A 17,586-nucleotide genomic window follows, 5' to 3' on the forward strand; every position below is an offset into this window, starting at 1 on the left:
TTTTTGTTTCACATTACCTTATGTAAAATCTTTGGCGTTTATTGGATCTTCATTTTGCTGGGTGATGAATAATAATATGTAATTTGATTATTTTACATTTATTTTATATTTCAGTATTGTCCATGAAAGCAACTCTATTCATATTTCATCCATTTCGTTTATATGTATTACTATTTCACCTGCACATTTATATTTATTACGATTTCCTTTCATACTGTTGCTGCATTAAATATGGAAATTCATATACATCCTCGGCCCAAATAGTGACTAATTATTATTACCTTTATATTCATATTTTATGTGAAAATTTTAATTCTAATGAACGTAATAAATCTGAACGCGCGTGCTTCGTATCGGACATTTCCGCAATAAATTTTAAACTTTGTTAAAAAATGTACAATTTGTGATTAATTATAGCATCCCTTTTTTGCGAGTTGTTTTTTACTGGCTGTAACGAGATGGGATTTTGTCCTTTTGCTTTTTATGATTTTTCTAAATACTTTGCTAGTAGGGATTATGGAAAAAATATGCTTTTAGATTTATATAAAATTAATTTTATTAATTAAAAGGAATTAGTTGTTTGAGAAATAATTTATATATGTGGTATTTAAATAATCAATTTATTATAAACAATTACCATTTAATGCCATACTTTCAGAAAGCTTATAGTATTATTTTTATCAGTCATTTTTTTATTTTTTAAATATAATAAATTTTGTATATTTATTCGGCAGAAGTGACTGGTATAAGAAATCATACAAAATGGTTATTATATATGATCATTTTAGCATTTTTATTCATTGAGTACTGTGAATTATTTTGTTTTTGTATATTGAAATTTAGATTTATTATAACTTGTAATTTTTTTTATACCAAACTATTGATATTTGTGATCTATCGCAAGCTTAAAAGCAAACATTGTTTTTTTCAACTACAATATATTTTCTCTACTCAATAATTTAATCTTTTAGATATACTATTTATGATTGGATTGGCAACTGAGTAATTACATATTTTGCTGCTCATAGATAGTTTCAGTTAAATTTTTAGGTTTGCCGACCTATTCCAAATGTAAAACCCTTTTGTGGATAGTTATCAATCAGACTTTTTTTGATCGGTTTTTCGTCTGGGTTAATATATAGATTTTATTGTGGAATTTTCAAACATTATAGAAATTATTATAGAAAATTTGTAGTCTATTTTGTATTTGTAGTTCTGTAGTAAATATGACACCGCAAAACACACATTTAAGTGTTTTTTGCACATACATTTAAGCCAGGGTGAACAGTAATATAATTAGATCTCCCCAATAAATCAGGTTTAAGCACTTTCTCTTAAATCCCTCCTTTTAATGCAAACAAGTATAGGTTTGCCCTATTTGCTTAAAACACTGAAAAATCTGTTTTTTGTATATCTACTCTGTTTACTTTTAAAATTCAGTTTTTCAAACTGTTGAATTTGGGTTGATGATTTTATTTCACTATTTACTAATCTCCTTGCAATCTACTTTCTTCAATAAAATTAAAGCAACTTTAAGTTGGATAATTTCAGTGGTAGTCATAATCCTATATAGTTTATATTGTTCATCGACACATTTTTTTCATAATCTATATCCAACTGCATTCAATATTTTATATTTAACTTAGTTCATTTATACCAGCTGTTGCAATCCATCCATTGGAATAGTTATTTACACGATGAGCACGTACAAAATGTTAGAGAAAACTTGTTTTCAATATTACAGATTTTACCTTCTGAAAACTAATATGAAATGCCGGATGTTTCAACTTGGTGTGTTAATATACTCTTAAATATTAATACAATATAATACAACTTGAATATTAATACAATACGACTGGCTATATTTAGCAACTGTTCCTCTTTGACCTGCCTCAAGTGATTCGACCCGGACAGGAGGGATTTGCATAAAAATATCGATATGGATGCATTGAACTTTAATATATAATAATAATAATAATAATTTCGAATATATATTACTGGGATCGTAAACGAATGGTGAATCGTAAATTCTGTTATTGCAGACATTTGCTTATATATATTAACATGCATGTAATTTCATTAATTTCTCTAACTCACATAATATTTTCATCCATATTCCAACTAAGTGGGCATTTTCGTGGTTGTATGGTAAAATATTTGGCATTGCAATTCAAATTTATAGGTTTTATATCCATCTCGATACAGCCTGATATCAAGCAGTTTAAAGTAAATATAAATATAAAAATATGTTTACAAATGAAAATAGCTTTTCTCTAGATTGTTGCTTCTAATTAAAAATATCAGTATTAGAATATTGTCAGTACATTTATAATAACAAATATTTATTTATTTAATTGTTCGATAGCATCAATATGAAAGAAATAAATCATTCAATATGCTATAGAAATACTTTATATTGTTCATTGTTTTTCCGCTGATTCATTTTCTTTGAAAATCTTTTATTTCCCTTGTATTTCTAGAGATGACACTTCACAAAATCTAAATCAAATCTTTCAGTAGCCGATCTTATTGAAAATGTCAAAAATAAGAATTTGGTTGGATTGTCGTACTTTCTGTCATTCACTTTTTGATATTCAAAGCATCTATATGTTTTTGACAAGTCAAATTCTATGAAATGTGCATATTTCGAAACATTTTTCTCGCTGAGAAATGTCTATATACGTAAAAGTTTGAATGGAAGATAGTAGTATATCCGAATCATCGATCTGCTGAAGACAATTGAAATAAAAATAATTATTAGAGATATATTGGCCATATTTACAATTCAATCTAATGAGTTATTTGTGAGGATGAGGTTTTTGATCATAAACGTGGTATGGATGTTAATTGTATATCTGAACCAGTGATCCTACTGAAGAATGCATAAATATTTTTTGCTATATTTATAATACTATTTAACCTAATAGGCTAATAATATCCATCAGAGCATGATAGATACAATACCTACTCTTTTTTGTAATAGGCTCATAACTATCGAAAGATCAAGGCATATATCCTGAACTTTTTAGGCGTGTCCAAAGTTGCTACAATTGTTTGCAAAAATTTTTTTTTTTGGGATACAAAAATTTTTTGGAAAAAATTTTTTTTTTATTTTGGACATAATTGGCAAATCTAATTTTTTCAAAGCAATCGCACTGCGAACTGCTTAGAGACGAAATGTCAAAGCGCGCATGTGCCGCGCCGCCGTCTAACGCATAAGCATTGGTACGGAACCCATAAAAATGTAAAAAAAATATACTTATTGTTAAAATCTCTATAAAATATCTGATAATTTGATGTGCATATGTCTAATTAATTTTTAACCGCCGAACGGCATTATTTTTTACTTTTTTCATTAGATCTCCGAAACCGCTAGACCTACCTCCATGAAATTTGATCAATTCTACATCTTGTCAATACAAGTAAAATGTTTTTTGAATTATTCAAATCGGACGCTCCGTTCTCTTAAAACGGAGGTACCGTTCTTGTCACTTTTGCCCCTTCGAACTCTTCGAACGGCTAGACCTGCCTTTGCCAAAAACTAATCAGCACGTCTCCTTATCAATACGAATCGAATGTTTTTTGAATATTCAAATCGGTTGATCCGTGTTCCCGAAATCGTCGACGAAAATTTGTATCCGCACATACATACACACACATACATACATACATACATACATACATACATAATACACACACACACACACACACACACACACACATACATCCATTTTTTCTAAGGTATGCCAAAATGTTCAGAAGGTTTTGAAACGTCGAGAAATGCAAAAATTTTCATTTTCGATTTTTTTGCGATTACTATAACTTACCCTACGGGAAGTTAATAAATTGATCCAAAAGGCTTGGCCCTTTACTAATTCGGTTGTATATCAAGATTATTACCATGTCATGTTTGCACAAACGATAAATTTGTTTTCCTTATTATATATCGTAATAATAATTTTATCAAGAAAATTTGGCTTATATATCTATTCAAGAGTTTGCATTAATTCATCATTGATTAGCAAAGAATTGGGATGGTCAGCAATAATAGTCAATATTTGCAAATCAAATTTTTCGAGTATGAGTTGTTCATAGTGATTTAATTTATCAAATAAGCATTTAAGAACATTCAATTTGATAGTCTGATAAATGTTTCGAAATGGTTTTATAAAGTTCCATACAAATTTGTGTGCCCATACCACTGATCCATATCACTCTTCCCAATAATGTTCTGTTTTTTCCTATAATTCAAATTATCAATGTGTTTATAATAAAATCATTTCCGAAGCGACTGTAATTTCAATTACACATCAATATATAATTTTAAAATTGTATTACGATAATAATAGGTAATTTGATGAGTTGTGAAGAAACCATCAATTGTAAATTTGTACTTTGAGTACGTTTATAGATTTATAATGCGAGATAATTATCATAATTTTTATATCACAGAGGTTCCTGCTGGTAATTACACATCCAAACATATGTAATTTTCAACTTTTTTATGGAAATCAATTATCGAGTAATAAGGATTCGTGTGTGGCTGAGAAAAGTTTTTTTAGGTCATGTAGCAAGAATGTATAAATGTACATTTATATGTACATAAATATACAATATATATAGTTGTTCAAAATTTTGAAAATTAAATAATATTTCTATTTTGAAATATTTATAGATAAATATCACATATAATTCAATTACGAATTTTCTTGTTTAATTTATTACATTTTGCCTTTATTAGTTCATTTACTTTTACCCATTTCATTTTTCTTATCACGATAAATATTTCTATAGAATTAAATCTCGACGAACATAAGAGTAATTGTCTTTTATCTGCTTCTTATTGAGGATTTTATATTTATATCGGATGGACATAAATAAAATTTCAAGTATTCGTTACAGTACATTTATCCTCGATTTAATACCCTCAGATATGACTCGTGGATGCATTGCCCTCATAAATAGTAAAATAAAAACAAGCAAGATATATATACAGTTTCTTGTCGCCTTTGTTTTGCCCTGTTTTCATGGATAGATGTGATGTGCATTATAAAACAGGGGTTTGGAACTTTTTTGTAACAATGAGGGAAAGTAATATATTGATAGAGATAGGAAATGGAAAAATACTAGATATTCTAAAATAAAACTAAAATGCTAAAGTTCTTGATATTTTTTTGCTCAAAAATAACAATGATGCAAGGCTTAAGACGACAGATCATTCAGTCTATTCCGTGTACCCAAATTTAATGTAAGTTTTGTTAAGGTTTAGATATTCTATCAAAATTTGGATCATTTTCAACAAATTGGTCTACTATTTTAGTCATACTGGTCAAAGAGCAATACTACTGAAAATCTTTTTCAAAATCACGACTATCAATTTTTTTGCTTTTTTGTAAGTTCTGCACTGGAAATACTAGCAAGCGTTTGTTAATTTACAACATATTTAAATTTATTACTGAAGATATTTATTACTTAGTTAATAAATTGATGCAAAGAGCGCAGACTCTTTACTAATTCGATTTTATATTGAGCTTATTACATTGTTAGGTTTGCATAAGAGATAAATTTATTTTTTATTATCCCTTATTATTTATAAGGATTAAAAAATTATTAAGATTTTAATCTAAAAAGATGGCATTAATTTATCATTGATCTTGATAATAAAATTGATATATATATATATATATATATATATATATATATATATATATATCATTATTGGGATGGTTAGCAATAAAATCAATGTGTCAGAAGTAAATATTTGCGAATTAAAAATCTCAAATATGAGTGGTTTTGATACCGATTATTTGTGAAATATTTGCACATTTAGTTTATGAAATAAGTATTTACGAAACTGATAGTATTGATAAAATTTCAAAATAGTATTATAAAATTCTATATAATTTTGTGATCCTAACATTGAAAAGATGGATTTAATTAAATGATTAGCTTTAAATTTGCCACAGGAAACTTAACTTTACAATATTTTAATATTTTGCAATACATTAAAATAAGTTATTTGTTTAATTCAAAGTATCTGTACATAATCGGTTCATTGCAATTTTTTTTCAAAATTTGGCATAGGTATTCAATATCACTAACAAAAAATATTAAAAATATTTGTATTTTTAAATTCATTTATTTGTGATCGACTCAATTCGTATGTTACATGTTACAGTAATTCTGATACATTATGCATCAGTTCATTTCCATAACAACAAATATTGAAATTAGTTATTATTAATTGAATATTGGGTTCTATGAAAAAACATTGCATTTATTTGGACCAATGTGTGACCATGTGAGCATAAAACAAACACGAAAATATAATGAAATATCGAATATATATTTTAAACAAGTAGTCAATTGGTATAATAATTTATTAATTTTATTCATAAATAGTAGTTTATAAAATTTCCAATCGTTCGAAAGGTTGGGCATGCCTTTTTGGTGCCTCTCCAGCTATATATTAATACTTGAATAAGCTTATATACAAATATGCAATTATAATGCGGGTGTTTGTCTACTTAATTAGAAATATAGTGGTTTAAAAACGCGATGCTATTTTTTTGTTTCATTTACAGACGTCATATCTCTTTAATGAGACGCCTTGTTTGTAGAGACAACATCTGTTGCCTCAGTTCTTGGACTTTTGGAGTGAGAAGATAAACCCTTGATTGTGCTCAAACTTTTTAAATCTCGAAATTCGTTTTTTTATATTATATTACCAAAATACTAAATACCGTGTTAAATAAATTACCCTTAAATAAATAAATTTAATTTAATTTTTTTAAATAGCTTAATGCATTTTTTAAATAACGATAACTCAAAACAATGATCACAGTACATAATAACAAACAATAATTAATTGATACTTTTGGCAAAATACAATGGATTTGTTTATAGATCCAGAAGACAATTTATTTCTAGATGCATTATATGAAGTAGTATTTTCATAATATTTAATATCATATTTAAATGTAATATTTGATGTAATTATGTAGAGGTTGTTTTAATAATCATATGAATATATTATTGCAAATCTATAAAATTCAATCACAAGGAAACCTAAATATGACCATCGATCTTCCATGAGCCAAATAATTATACACTATTTTAACAAAATAATTTATTTCGATGCTGTTTTTATAACGTAATATTTCCATAATATTTAATATCATATTCAAAATTGAAATTATTACCTTTTTTATTGAATCATATGAATATAATATTGGAAAAGCGTAAAATTTAAACGCTTGAAAACATAAATATAAGTAAAATGAATATCGATATTGAATTCAAGAATTTTTTCATATTTGAAGGGTGTTTTTATTAAAAAGTAGATCAGAGGTTTGCTATATTTGATTTTATAATATTTGATATAACCTTGTTTACTCAACTGTATGACCCTTATATTATACATATAAATATGATACAGCGAATTCAGGAAGCAAAATGTGAAAATATTGCTTAGTAAGTTTAGATAGATAAATAAATATACACACACACACACACATATATATATATATATATATATATATATATATATTTGCAATCAATCAACTTTTAATTAGGCTTTCTAGAATAATTTAGTATTTACTGACATGATATTAACTACATAATAATCGAATTGGTAAATGCTACGTGTTGAATAAGATTTTAGAACCAATAAGTCTATATTTGAGTATTAAGAGTAATTATAAATTATTTAAAAAATGCATAAACGCTATGCATATTTGTATACATAATATATGAATATACTTTGATCTAGACAATTTTCCTGCACGCTGGAAAATTAATAACGCGATCTCTACCTGAATTAATATTATTTTTTTATCAAATATAAGATTTCTCCCGGCTCTTCTAATCTAACTCAATTTCTTCCCTATTTTTTATTTTTATCGGCAAATATTTTTCAAATTCAATTTTCTCCTTGTGCACGATGGTAATTAGCGTAATACACACGTATACACCATTATGAACACATGCAGTTTATGTTCATAAATCCACGGTAATTATTATAAAGCGTTTTCGGTGTTTAACGTACGTTTGCTGTAAGATATATCACTTTGTAATTAGTTATACACCATTGGACATATTATATATTCTGCCCGGCCTGTATTTCGAGCAACATTCTTACTGAATTATAAGCTAATTTAGCTGGAATGGATGCAGGCTTGGTTGAGCATCACGTAGTAAAAGATATTTTAAATGGAAAGGGTTAATTACGATGTAATTTTTTATATATTGCTTTAGTGCGGACTTAAGAGATTTTTATTACATTAAGGTATTTGATTTATGTTATGCATTATCGGTTTACGCTGTAACTTCTGCTAAAACTTTTGTACTTTAGAAGAACAGCAGATTTATTCAATATTACCAAAAATAGAGCTCAAACTCTTGCATGTAGATAGACATTATTTTTTTCGAATCTCGAATTATGTTATAAGTGAACACAACTATTAGTTTATTCACTTGAATAGTCTGGGACATCAAAAGGACATCGCTGGGGTATCGATGGGATATCGCTGGGGCATCCATAGGACATTATAGCACATATTACGCAAATCGCTGTCCCGAAGGTACAGTTTACCATTAATTCAGGCGGAGTACGTTAACTGACAAATAAATGTCAGCGTTCGAGACAAGTTCGATAAAGTCGCTGTTAAAACGATGCACATCGACTAAAATTTACTACCCAGTACGCGGCTCTAATATTGCTACATTAGGCGAAGAGCTGGATTTACGGTTTCGAACACTTTTATTGAATTGGATACAATCGATAAGTGATTGTTTTGCGGCTAGATATCCTATCCAGATTTGCTAGTGAGGCGGTTGAATATTTCCAGATTGAATAAAATATTTCTGGATCGACTTCAAAAGCTCTAGCCAAATCAATATGGCAGCAATCGCAAAGTAGAGAAAACGTTTTACGTTAAATTTTCTTATTAATTATATAAAATTATGGCAAATAATTTGTCATCAATACTATAATATTGTAAACAATCGAGAGCGCTAACAAAATTAGCGGTCAATTTCACATCTGCTGAGGAGGTTATTTGAGTCAGTACAGCGCTAATTTTGGAGGGTCAATTGAATGCATTTAAATTATTATTTAATCATTTTAATTTTTTTTAATATAGATAGCAATATGTTTCCAAGTGAAAATAGCCCTTGCTTGACATTGCTGCACCAATAAAAGGTCAGCCCTATTAGATTAATTCTAATAACAAAATTATCAAATATGGATGGACCATTGGGTTACCATCTAAAAAAATACGAAGGAAGGAGAAGTTTCAGCCCAACAGCTCACAGGTTCTGGTTGCTGTTCAAAAAAATAATAAAAAAAAACAATTTTTTTATTTATTTAATTTTGCGATCTGTTTGTACAAAAACAATAAGTGAACACAAGATGCATGAAGAATACAATATATTTATTAGAAATTAGTAGATATAGATATTGTCTCCTAGGAATATAATCTAAAAAATTATTAGTGATTTTTTTCTGTCTTCTCTCTTTCAATAGTAAAATATTCATTCTTCTATTTTATCAAGCTATAGTACAATGATACCACTAAAACAAGACTCATGTCACTATATTAATAATTATTTTATATAATAGCAAGCCCCTTCATGTAATCACTAGGTAATATGTGCTTAATTCATATTCAGGGACAATCGTTTAGAAGAAAAAAGTCTTTTTAATATTTTGTCTGAATTTTTCATTGTTAAATAATTTACACAATCCAATCGTAAATGAAAATTTGTATATATCTTTACGTTTCAAAGGTTTCTGAACATTCTGGCATACCTTAGAAAAAATGGATGTATGTGTGTGTGTGTGCGGATACAAAATTTCGTCGTCGATTTCGGGAACACGGTTTAACCGATTTCAATTATTCAAAAACACTCGATTGCTGTTGATAAGGAGACGTGCTGATTAGTTTTTGACATTGCTATTTTTAGCAAGGCATCATCAGCATCCCCCAGCCCTTTGGCTAAGACAGACCACAGCGATCAGTAGAACTATTACTATACGTGCGGTGGGAAGTTTTGGCGGAATCTCGAATCCATTATTCCGCATGCAGTACCAGCATAATACAGCTGGTCTGCAACAGATGCAACTGTTACATCGGAGACTGATAAACGACCGTTCTGGGGTTAATTGCTTACCCCGAGATAAACACTGGCTCAGCTTTATATATCATTAATGATATATCACCGATGCGTCTTTCTCCTCGCCCTTACGCGTCTGTTTGATCCGTTTTTACGTCCAATCCCATATGACCAGGAGGATGGTACAAATTACTCAACCTGCACTGATGGGGCGATATAATACTGTTTCTGTAATTATAACTTGTGGTGAATTGAGGGATTTATGTTTTAACATATAATCATTAAATGTTGACGATATTACATTTAAATTATATCCTGCTATTTTTTCGTGTTTTGATTTAATAAATCATAAGAGAAATACATAGCTTACATAAATTATCATTGTGATTGAGGCATTGTTAATCTCATAAATATATCGTTCTTAAAATCCTTTAACCACTTATTATTGGAAATGGAAAATTTCCAAGTACTTGTTTAAAAAAAATGTGAGTTTACATAAATTAAAGGTTTAGTATATGAGATAGGGGGCGTCCATTATCACGTGAGGTTTTCAGGGGAAGGGGGGGGTTGACAAAAAATCACGAAATATTATCTGGGAGAGGAGGGGGAATAGTAAGATATCACGTGTATTTTTTTTCAACTGTTTTTTTTAAATCAAACATTTTCAAAAAAAAATTACTTTATTCAAAAATTTTTCAGTTTTCTCCCATAACTAAAAACCCACGTGATGGTTTGCGGGGGGAGGGGGGTAATTTTGAATATAACCATGTATTACCAAAGAGGAGGGGAGGTCCAAAATCCTTAAAAACTCGCACTGAAGTGATTAATTGACGCCCCCTTAGATGGGATAATTGTAATGTAAAGAGTCAAAAAATCTTCTTCTTATCATTCTTATTTTAAAATTCTTATCAAAAATTTTTTATTAGCATTCAATTTTCGAATATGCAAGAGTAGTAAATTAAAAAGTTGTGCTCTGAAATAAACGAGTTGAAAGAAGTTGCAATTAAGCGTTCATAAAAACTAGCACGTGGCTGGGGTAAGAAGAACCAATTGAATCTTTACCCTGGCAAAGGTGTAAACAATAAAAAATAGTAAATATTAAAGTAAATTAAGTTAAAAAAGGAATTTTACAAAAGATAAGTTAAATAAATTTCAACCCCGCTGGTTATTTTTGGTGAAATACCACATCAGTTTTATAACAGTATTATTTCTAAAAATACTTGGTTGAATAATGTAGCTATTATTTGGTAAAATCCTTTAAAATTCAAAACATCCCCTGCCTATGGGGTAAAAAGGACCAGGCTACAAATTTTTGCAAAGATATGCAAACAAAATCATTTTCGATTTTGGCTCATTACTATAACTCACCCTAGGGGAAGTTAAAAAAGTAAATTAAGTTGGAAAAATTGAAATTGAATAAATAGTTATTCCAACAATGCCCATAAATATTTCAGACCAATAACCAGATCAAGATTATTTACAGTGTTATCTCTGTGTAAAATGTACCCATGAAATTTATATTTTGCATTGGTTGGACAATCAGCTATTATTTTGTAAAATTCCTTTAAAATTGAAAACATTCCGTGTCCGTGGGGTAAAAGGACCTGGATAATTTTTTTTGAAAAAAAAAACAGCTAAAATAACATATTTCTAAAATGATGAGTTAGCTACTTAACATAGTCATATAATTGTTTGTTTGACATGTGTTATTTGTTGTGATATAATGGTTTGATTTTCACAATACAATTGCTCAAAGTCAAATGGATCTTTGTGCCCTCCCTACCTTATATGGCTAACAATAATCTGACTTGCTAATTTTATGTTTTACTCAGTTTATGTTTACATTTCAAGTCATTTTGAATTATTTGGCCATAAATTGGAAAAAATATGAGCGTTTCTAATCAGAATCTGTACCGGAGCAATGTATGTTCTGTAATGTTTTGTCGGTAGCTACTGATTACAGTTGACGTCAACGAATTTTGTGGAATCTTTTTATGCAGTCATGTAATCTTTAAAGATTAGAGAAATTTACAATCAAAATGTGTCTATTATAAAAAATATGCTAAATAACTATCTATGAATAATAAGATATTTTTACTACGAATAATTCAAGACGCCTCGTCCCAGATTATGATTGATCATCATAATCTGTCGTCGCATTAAATTTGTAATCGGATCAAATTTAATTAAATAAATCTTTCATGATTCTTGTATCTTGTATGACGAGCAGTTTCCGCTTATCCGTTGCAGCGCCCTTGCTCCTGTCAGCGCAATAAGAAGCGATGCTACTGCTTCAGGCCGAATAGGAAGGAAATCTGGCTATTCTCACGATACTCGACAGGATGGCGGTGCGGCCTGCACGCCGACTGGACCGAACTCACAAACTGTGTGGACCAGGAACTAGATAGGTAATTGATAATATTCTTTTCATTAATTATTAACTTCCCGAAGAGAGAAGTTTTGTTTTCATCAAAAAACCCGATTCGCTAATTTTATGTTTTCTCGACGTTTCAAGCCATTCTGAATCGAATGAAACTAAATTGTGTATGTGTATGTGAACAGATTTTTTGCCGTATATCGACGATTTCTCAGAAACGGCTAGACCGATTTAAAAGTTTAAAAGCCATTCGATGTATCTCGACGAGGACTAGCGTTTCTGAGTGAATAAAGTGTTAAAAATTTTTTTCGACGATTTTTATTATTTTTTTTGACGGTAGATATCATAGTTTCTATATCATACTAAAATATTACGGCCATACGACAAATCGTTTAGCTTTAAAAATTCTTCAAAGTTTGCAAAAATTAGTATCGTATTTGGCAATTGTCAAAATTAGACCTTTCATCGACGAATGCTCAAAAATGCCTGAACCGATTTCAGAAATTTAAAAGCCATTTGATGTATCTCGATGAGGACTATCGTTTGTCAGTTTTGTGCGACGATCTGCCAAGCCGTTTCTTTGTAATTTGAAAAAAAAGTGTTAAACTTTTCGTCCACATTTAAGCTCATTCTACCGAATTGATTTTAAAAAAATCAAAAACTGTTCGAAAAATATTAGTTGGGAATAATACTGATTAGTTTTAGGTGAAAATCTACGAGCCGTTTTCTTGTAATTAACTGTTAAAAAAAAGGCGATTTTTATGAAACTTTTTTTGGCGATATATACTATGGTCTATAGAACTTACTGAATTTTTACGACCTTACGACAAGTAGTTTAATTTTAAAAATTCATCAAATTTTGAGAAAATGGGTAGTTTTTTTGACGTTTGTTAAAATTAGACGATTCACTTGGTTTAACGATAGAGTACTTGGTCCTAATAAACGTAATAAGTCATTAAAGTCCTACGGAAACTGTTTCAATTAAAAAAATATTGATTTTTTAAAATTTGCTCTTAGAAAATACTCCGATTAACGTGTTCGTTCGTTTTCAATTATGTGTAATAAATCCACTCGGAATACTTTTAATCACTCATAATTGATTTATTTTTATTGATTAAGTCGATTAATTACACATATTGGGAAGTTTATGTAACTTTCCTCAAGGCTAAATACCAAACCAACTAGTTTATATATTTATTTTAAAACGGGGACGTTTAAAACTGAATAATTGATAGAATATGGTTGAATTATATAAAGTTAATAGCATACAAAATATGTACAGTTACTCGAAGTAATAAAACGGATTAAATAATTGATTAATGATCATGAAACTTCGATAATCTTAGGCGATTCGTATTCCGAAGCGTTTTCGAAGTTAATAAAAGTTCGTAAAGATCAACTTGGGAGTTCATGTTCTATGGCACCGTTAGGAACATAAACATGGTTACGTCTTAACTTCAACACAAATATATTGATTTAACAAAAGGAAAAGAAAGTCGGATGATTGTTTAGGAACCCAAGTAAACAATGAGGCATAATATTTATCTGCCTCAGCCGCATCTTCATTGTTCCCTTCTATATTCCGTTCGTATTTATATAAGGCTAAAGATAATGAAAACATATTGTGCACATTGCCAATAAGTTCACTGCGAAAACGATTATAGCATATAAAATCGTTTATTATATTTGCTAAAGAAGGAAAAATATTTGAATTATGTAAATTGAGCACGTGGGCATAAAAATATACATATGACATAATATCATACGATACGGTAATATTTTATAAGATTTCTAATTGCAATGTTCGAGCGAAAAATTACTTGTTTTACCATTTCAAATATTTAAATATTTCACATAATTTTTAAATTTTCTTGCACGTATAAGAATCATACTAGTGGTGCATGGCATCATGCTTTAAGGCAAATTGCTGGAACTTCTCGTACTGGCAACTAGAATGTTTAAAAAAGCTTCAAGTTTTTTTGAAAACTTTGAAAAAAATAGATTTTAAGAATTTAAAAAAAATTAATTTATTTTTATTTTTGAATTTTTTTACAAATGTTTAATTTTTTTTCAAAGCAATCTCTATAAAATTTAACATTTTCTGGCACGTATCTTTGAAACGGCTGAACTTGCCTTGGCCAAAAACTAATCACCACGTCTCCCAATTAATACGAATGAAATGTTTTTCGAATTATTCTAATCAGTTGATACCTGTTCACACAACACACGCACAACACATACATACATTTTTTAAGGTATGCCAAAATGTTCAGAAACCTTTGAAACATAAAGATATATAAAAATTTTCATTTTCGATTTTTTTGCGATTACTAACCTTAAAGAAAGTTAATAAAGCATCGCATATATAATTCAAAAAGTTTTATAACTTTGGTACTGGTTTTGAACCAATATCATTTTATATTATGGTAAAAATACCAGTTGCAATACCTGTTTTAGAAGTGAAAAATCATCACAAATATAAGGGGCAGTAGAAAATTTGTCACAAACGCGCATAAAAACACTGAATATTATATTATTATCTCATTAACTATTGTCTAAAACTTAATATGTTAAACGATTATCACTTCCAGAACCGAAGGTGGTCCAGCCAGAAGAAGATACTTCTATGTGACCCTGCTTCGTGAGCCTGTTGCTCGTTATTTGTCGGAATACAGGCACGTGCAGCGCGGAGCGACGTGGAAGAATTCCAGGCACTGGTGCAATGGTCGAAATGCGTCCAGTATGTGAAACTTTTAATCATCTTTATATAACCGCTATTTTTTAATCAACTACACATCGAAATGTTGACGAAAGCAATATATAAAGACTTGACACAGTTTATTACCATATTTATTTATCTACAGTTCGGGAGCTTCCGCCTTGTTATACTGGTCCCACATGGCATGGTGTGGATTTGGATAGCTTTATGGCATGCCCAAGTAATTTGGCTGCAAATCGACAAACAAGAATGTTAGCAGATTTGTCCAAGGTTGGTTGCTATAATACTTCAGCCATGTCGAAGACTGAACGGGATCATTTGATGTTGGAGAGCGCCAAACGCAATTTAGCGTCCATGGCTTATTTTGGATTGACTGAAACCAGAAGGTAACTAACTTAGATGTATAAATATAATATTTTACATTTTGAAAAATAGAATTTTTGTTTTTCACTAAAATTATAATCATGTGTCCTTTATATCTTACAAACACACTTATAATTTTTATATCTATATTAACGATTAGACGGTGTATGCTCCCAATAAGGTGCCTATGCATATTATTCCAAACTTTAATGAATTTTCTACGTGATATCACTTCTGTTTTTCTATTATCTTAGAAAAAAACACCGTGAGTGAGTGATTAAATGTCTATTTGAATTGATAACGAACCTACTGGGTTGTTTACTACAGCGTTTGTAGAAACCTGGAATAAGTTCCTTTGACAACATCTTATAGAACCCACGAAGCTCTGATTGATAGTCAGCAAACAAACAAGCCTAAGTTGTTAATATTAGGGTGAATTTATATTCAAACTTAACCCTTACGTTATGTAGTGTTTTCTCAGCAGTGATACTCAATTCGTCCAATAGCCCTACTGAACGGACTAGACAACGAAAGAGTTAATGAGTCTGGTTTTGTTATTTGCATATTATTATTTACATTTTTTATTACTTTTTCAAGGTGGCACAATACGTATTTGAAGAAACGTTCAACATGCGGTTCGCCATTCCCTTCGACCAGCATAATGCCACGGTGTCCAGTGCGGCTTTGAATTCTGTCACCAGCGAACAAGCACGCAGAATTCACGAACTGAATTCATTAGATATCCAATTATACGCATTCGCTAAGAAATTGATGTTCCAAAGATTTGAAAAACTTAAGGCTAAAGATGCAAATTTTGAACAAAGGTTCGCCCATCTCGGCGAACTGGCTAATCTTCGCAGTGGAGTTACGGAATTTGATTGGGATAATAATTTAGAAGAATTGACGACGCCGTACAAGATTTTGTAGTTTTTGGAACAAAATAATATATCTGATAGATATATCATTGCTATGTAGTCATTTTGCCTCAGATAATGATGCATCATTAAATTTTGGCAATTTGTTCATAATACTTGATATATCCGAAGTCCTGTGATCAACAAAATTGTTCACTTGGTTGTATATAAAATTTTAATAATACGGTAAAGTATAATATTTTCAAAAAAACTGGTTTTATAGTATTGTAAACTATGGAACCTAAAACAAAAATATGTCGAAATGATATATGTGGTATAAAATATTCGTTTTGATAGTCAAGGTGAATAAAAAAAAAACGTAAAAGTAAATCAAGATCTTTAATGATTGATTTATCATGTGACAACAAGACAGCTCATTGGTGTATTTGATAAAACTATTACTACAATTACTTAAGTAATCAGTCAGTAAAATATTATATACTCATATAATAGTTAGTGTAAGTGTAATAATTACCATAAAGATATATATGTGCACATATAAGCCTATAGTATTAGGTCAAAATAAACTTTTATTTTATGTTGTGAATAGAATAAAAATACCAAACAAGGCTATGTGATTATGTATTGTGAGATTATGTATGTTAATATGATTTTATAATGTTTAAGATAGGTAAGAATATGTATGTACATTGTTTTTAGTACATGTTTTAAATTAATGGTTTAGGTTTTTAATGTGTTGAATGAAATTGCTTGAAATATTATTCTAGATGATACATATCTAGTGAATTTATTATATAAGAGTTTTTATGTACTTCCAGCTTATATGGCCCATGATGACTTGACAAATGCATTATACTATTCCATTCCAATTTTAACATTAATAATTTTTATATTCAGTCTAATCAAATGTACATTTTTCTACCTTTGATTTGATTCAAAGTTTTTACCCAAGTTGTATTTCCAAATCTTATATGAACAAAGATGATGTATTTTATTCAATTGATTTAATTCGTTTGAAAGTCATGCATTGTTTACTATTATATATTGACACAGCTTTCATGTACAAGAGTTCTTAGCATAAAATTTAAACTAGGCCTGCTTATATAATAAAATTTGAAAATAAGAAACAAACATTT

The 17,586-nt window shown here is 29.3% G+C and overlaps 1 protein-coding gene across 1 annotated transcript; it reads left to right on the forward strand.

The window, feature by feature from the left end:
- Positions 1-10,283: 10,283 nt before the first annotated feature.
- LOC113370324 (heparan-sulfate 6-O-sulfotransferase 1-like) lies at positions 10,284-16,673 on the forward strand. Its single transcript, XM_026610994.1, has 5 exons — positions 10,284-10,346; positions 12,367-12,524; positions 15,085-15,233; positions 15,358-15,590; positions 16,164-16,673. The coding sequence occupies exons 1-5, from the start codon at positions 10,284-10,286 to the stop codon at positions 16,500-16,502; spliced, it is 942 nt and encodes a 313-aa protein (XP_026466779.1). The 3' UTR covers positions 16,503-16,673.
- The last annotated feature ends 913 nt before the right edge of the window (positions 16,674-17,586 follow it).

Source organism: Ctenocephalides felis, unplaced genomic scaffold (genome assembly GCF_003426905.1).
Source record: "Ctenocephalides felis isolate EL2017-DRISC unplaced genomic scaffold, ASM342690v1 CF-g0.4_SCAFFOLD_01492, whole genome shotgun sequence".
Classification (NCBI taxonomy): Eukaryota; Metazoa; Arthropoda; class Insecta; order Siphonaptera; family Pulicidae; genus Ctenocephalides; species Ctenocephalides felis.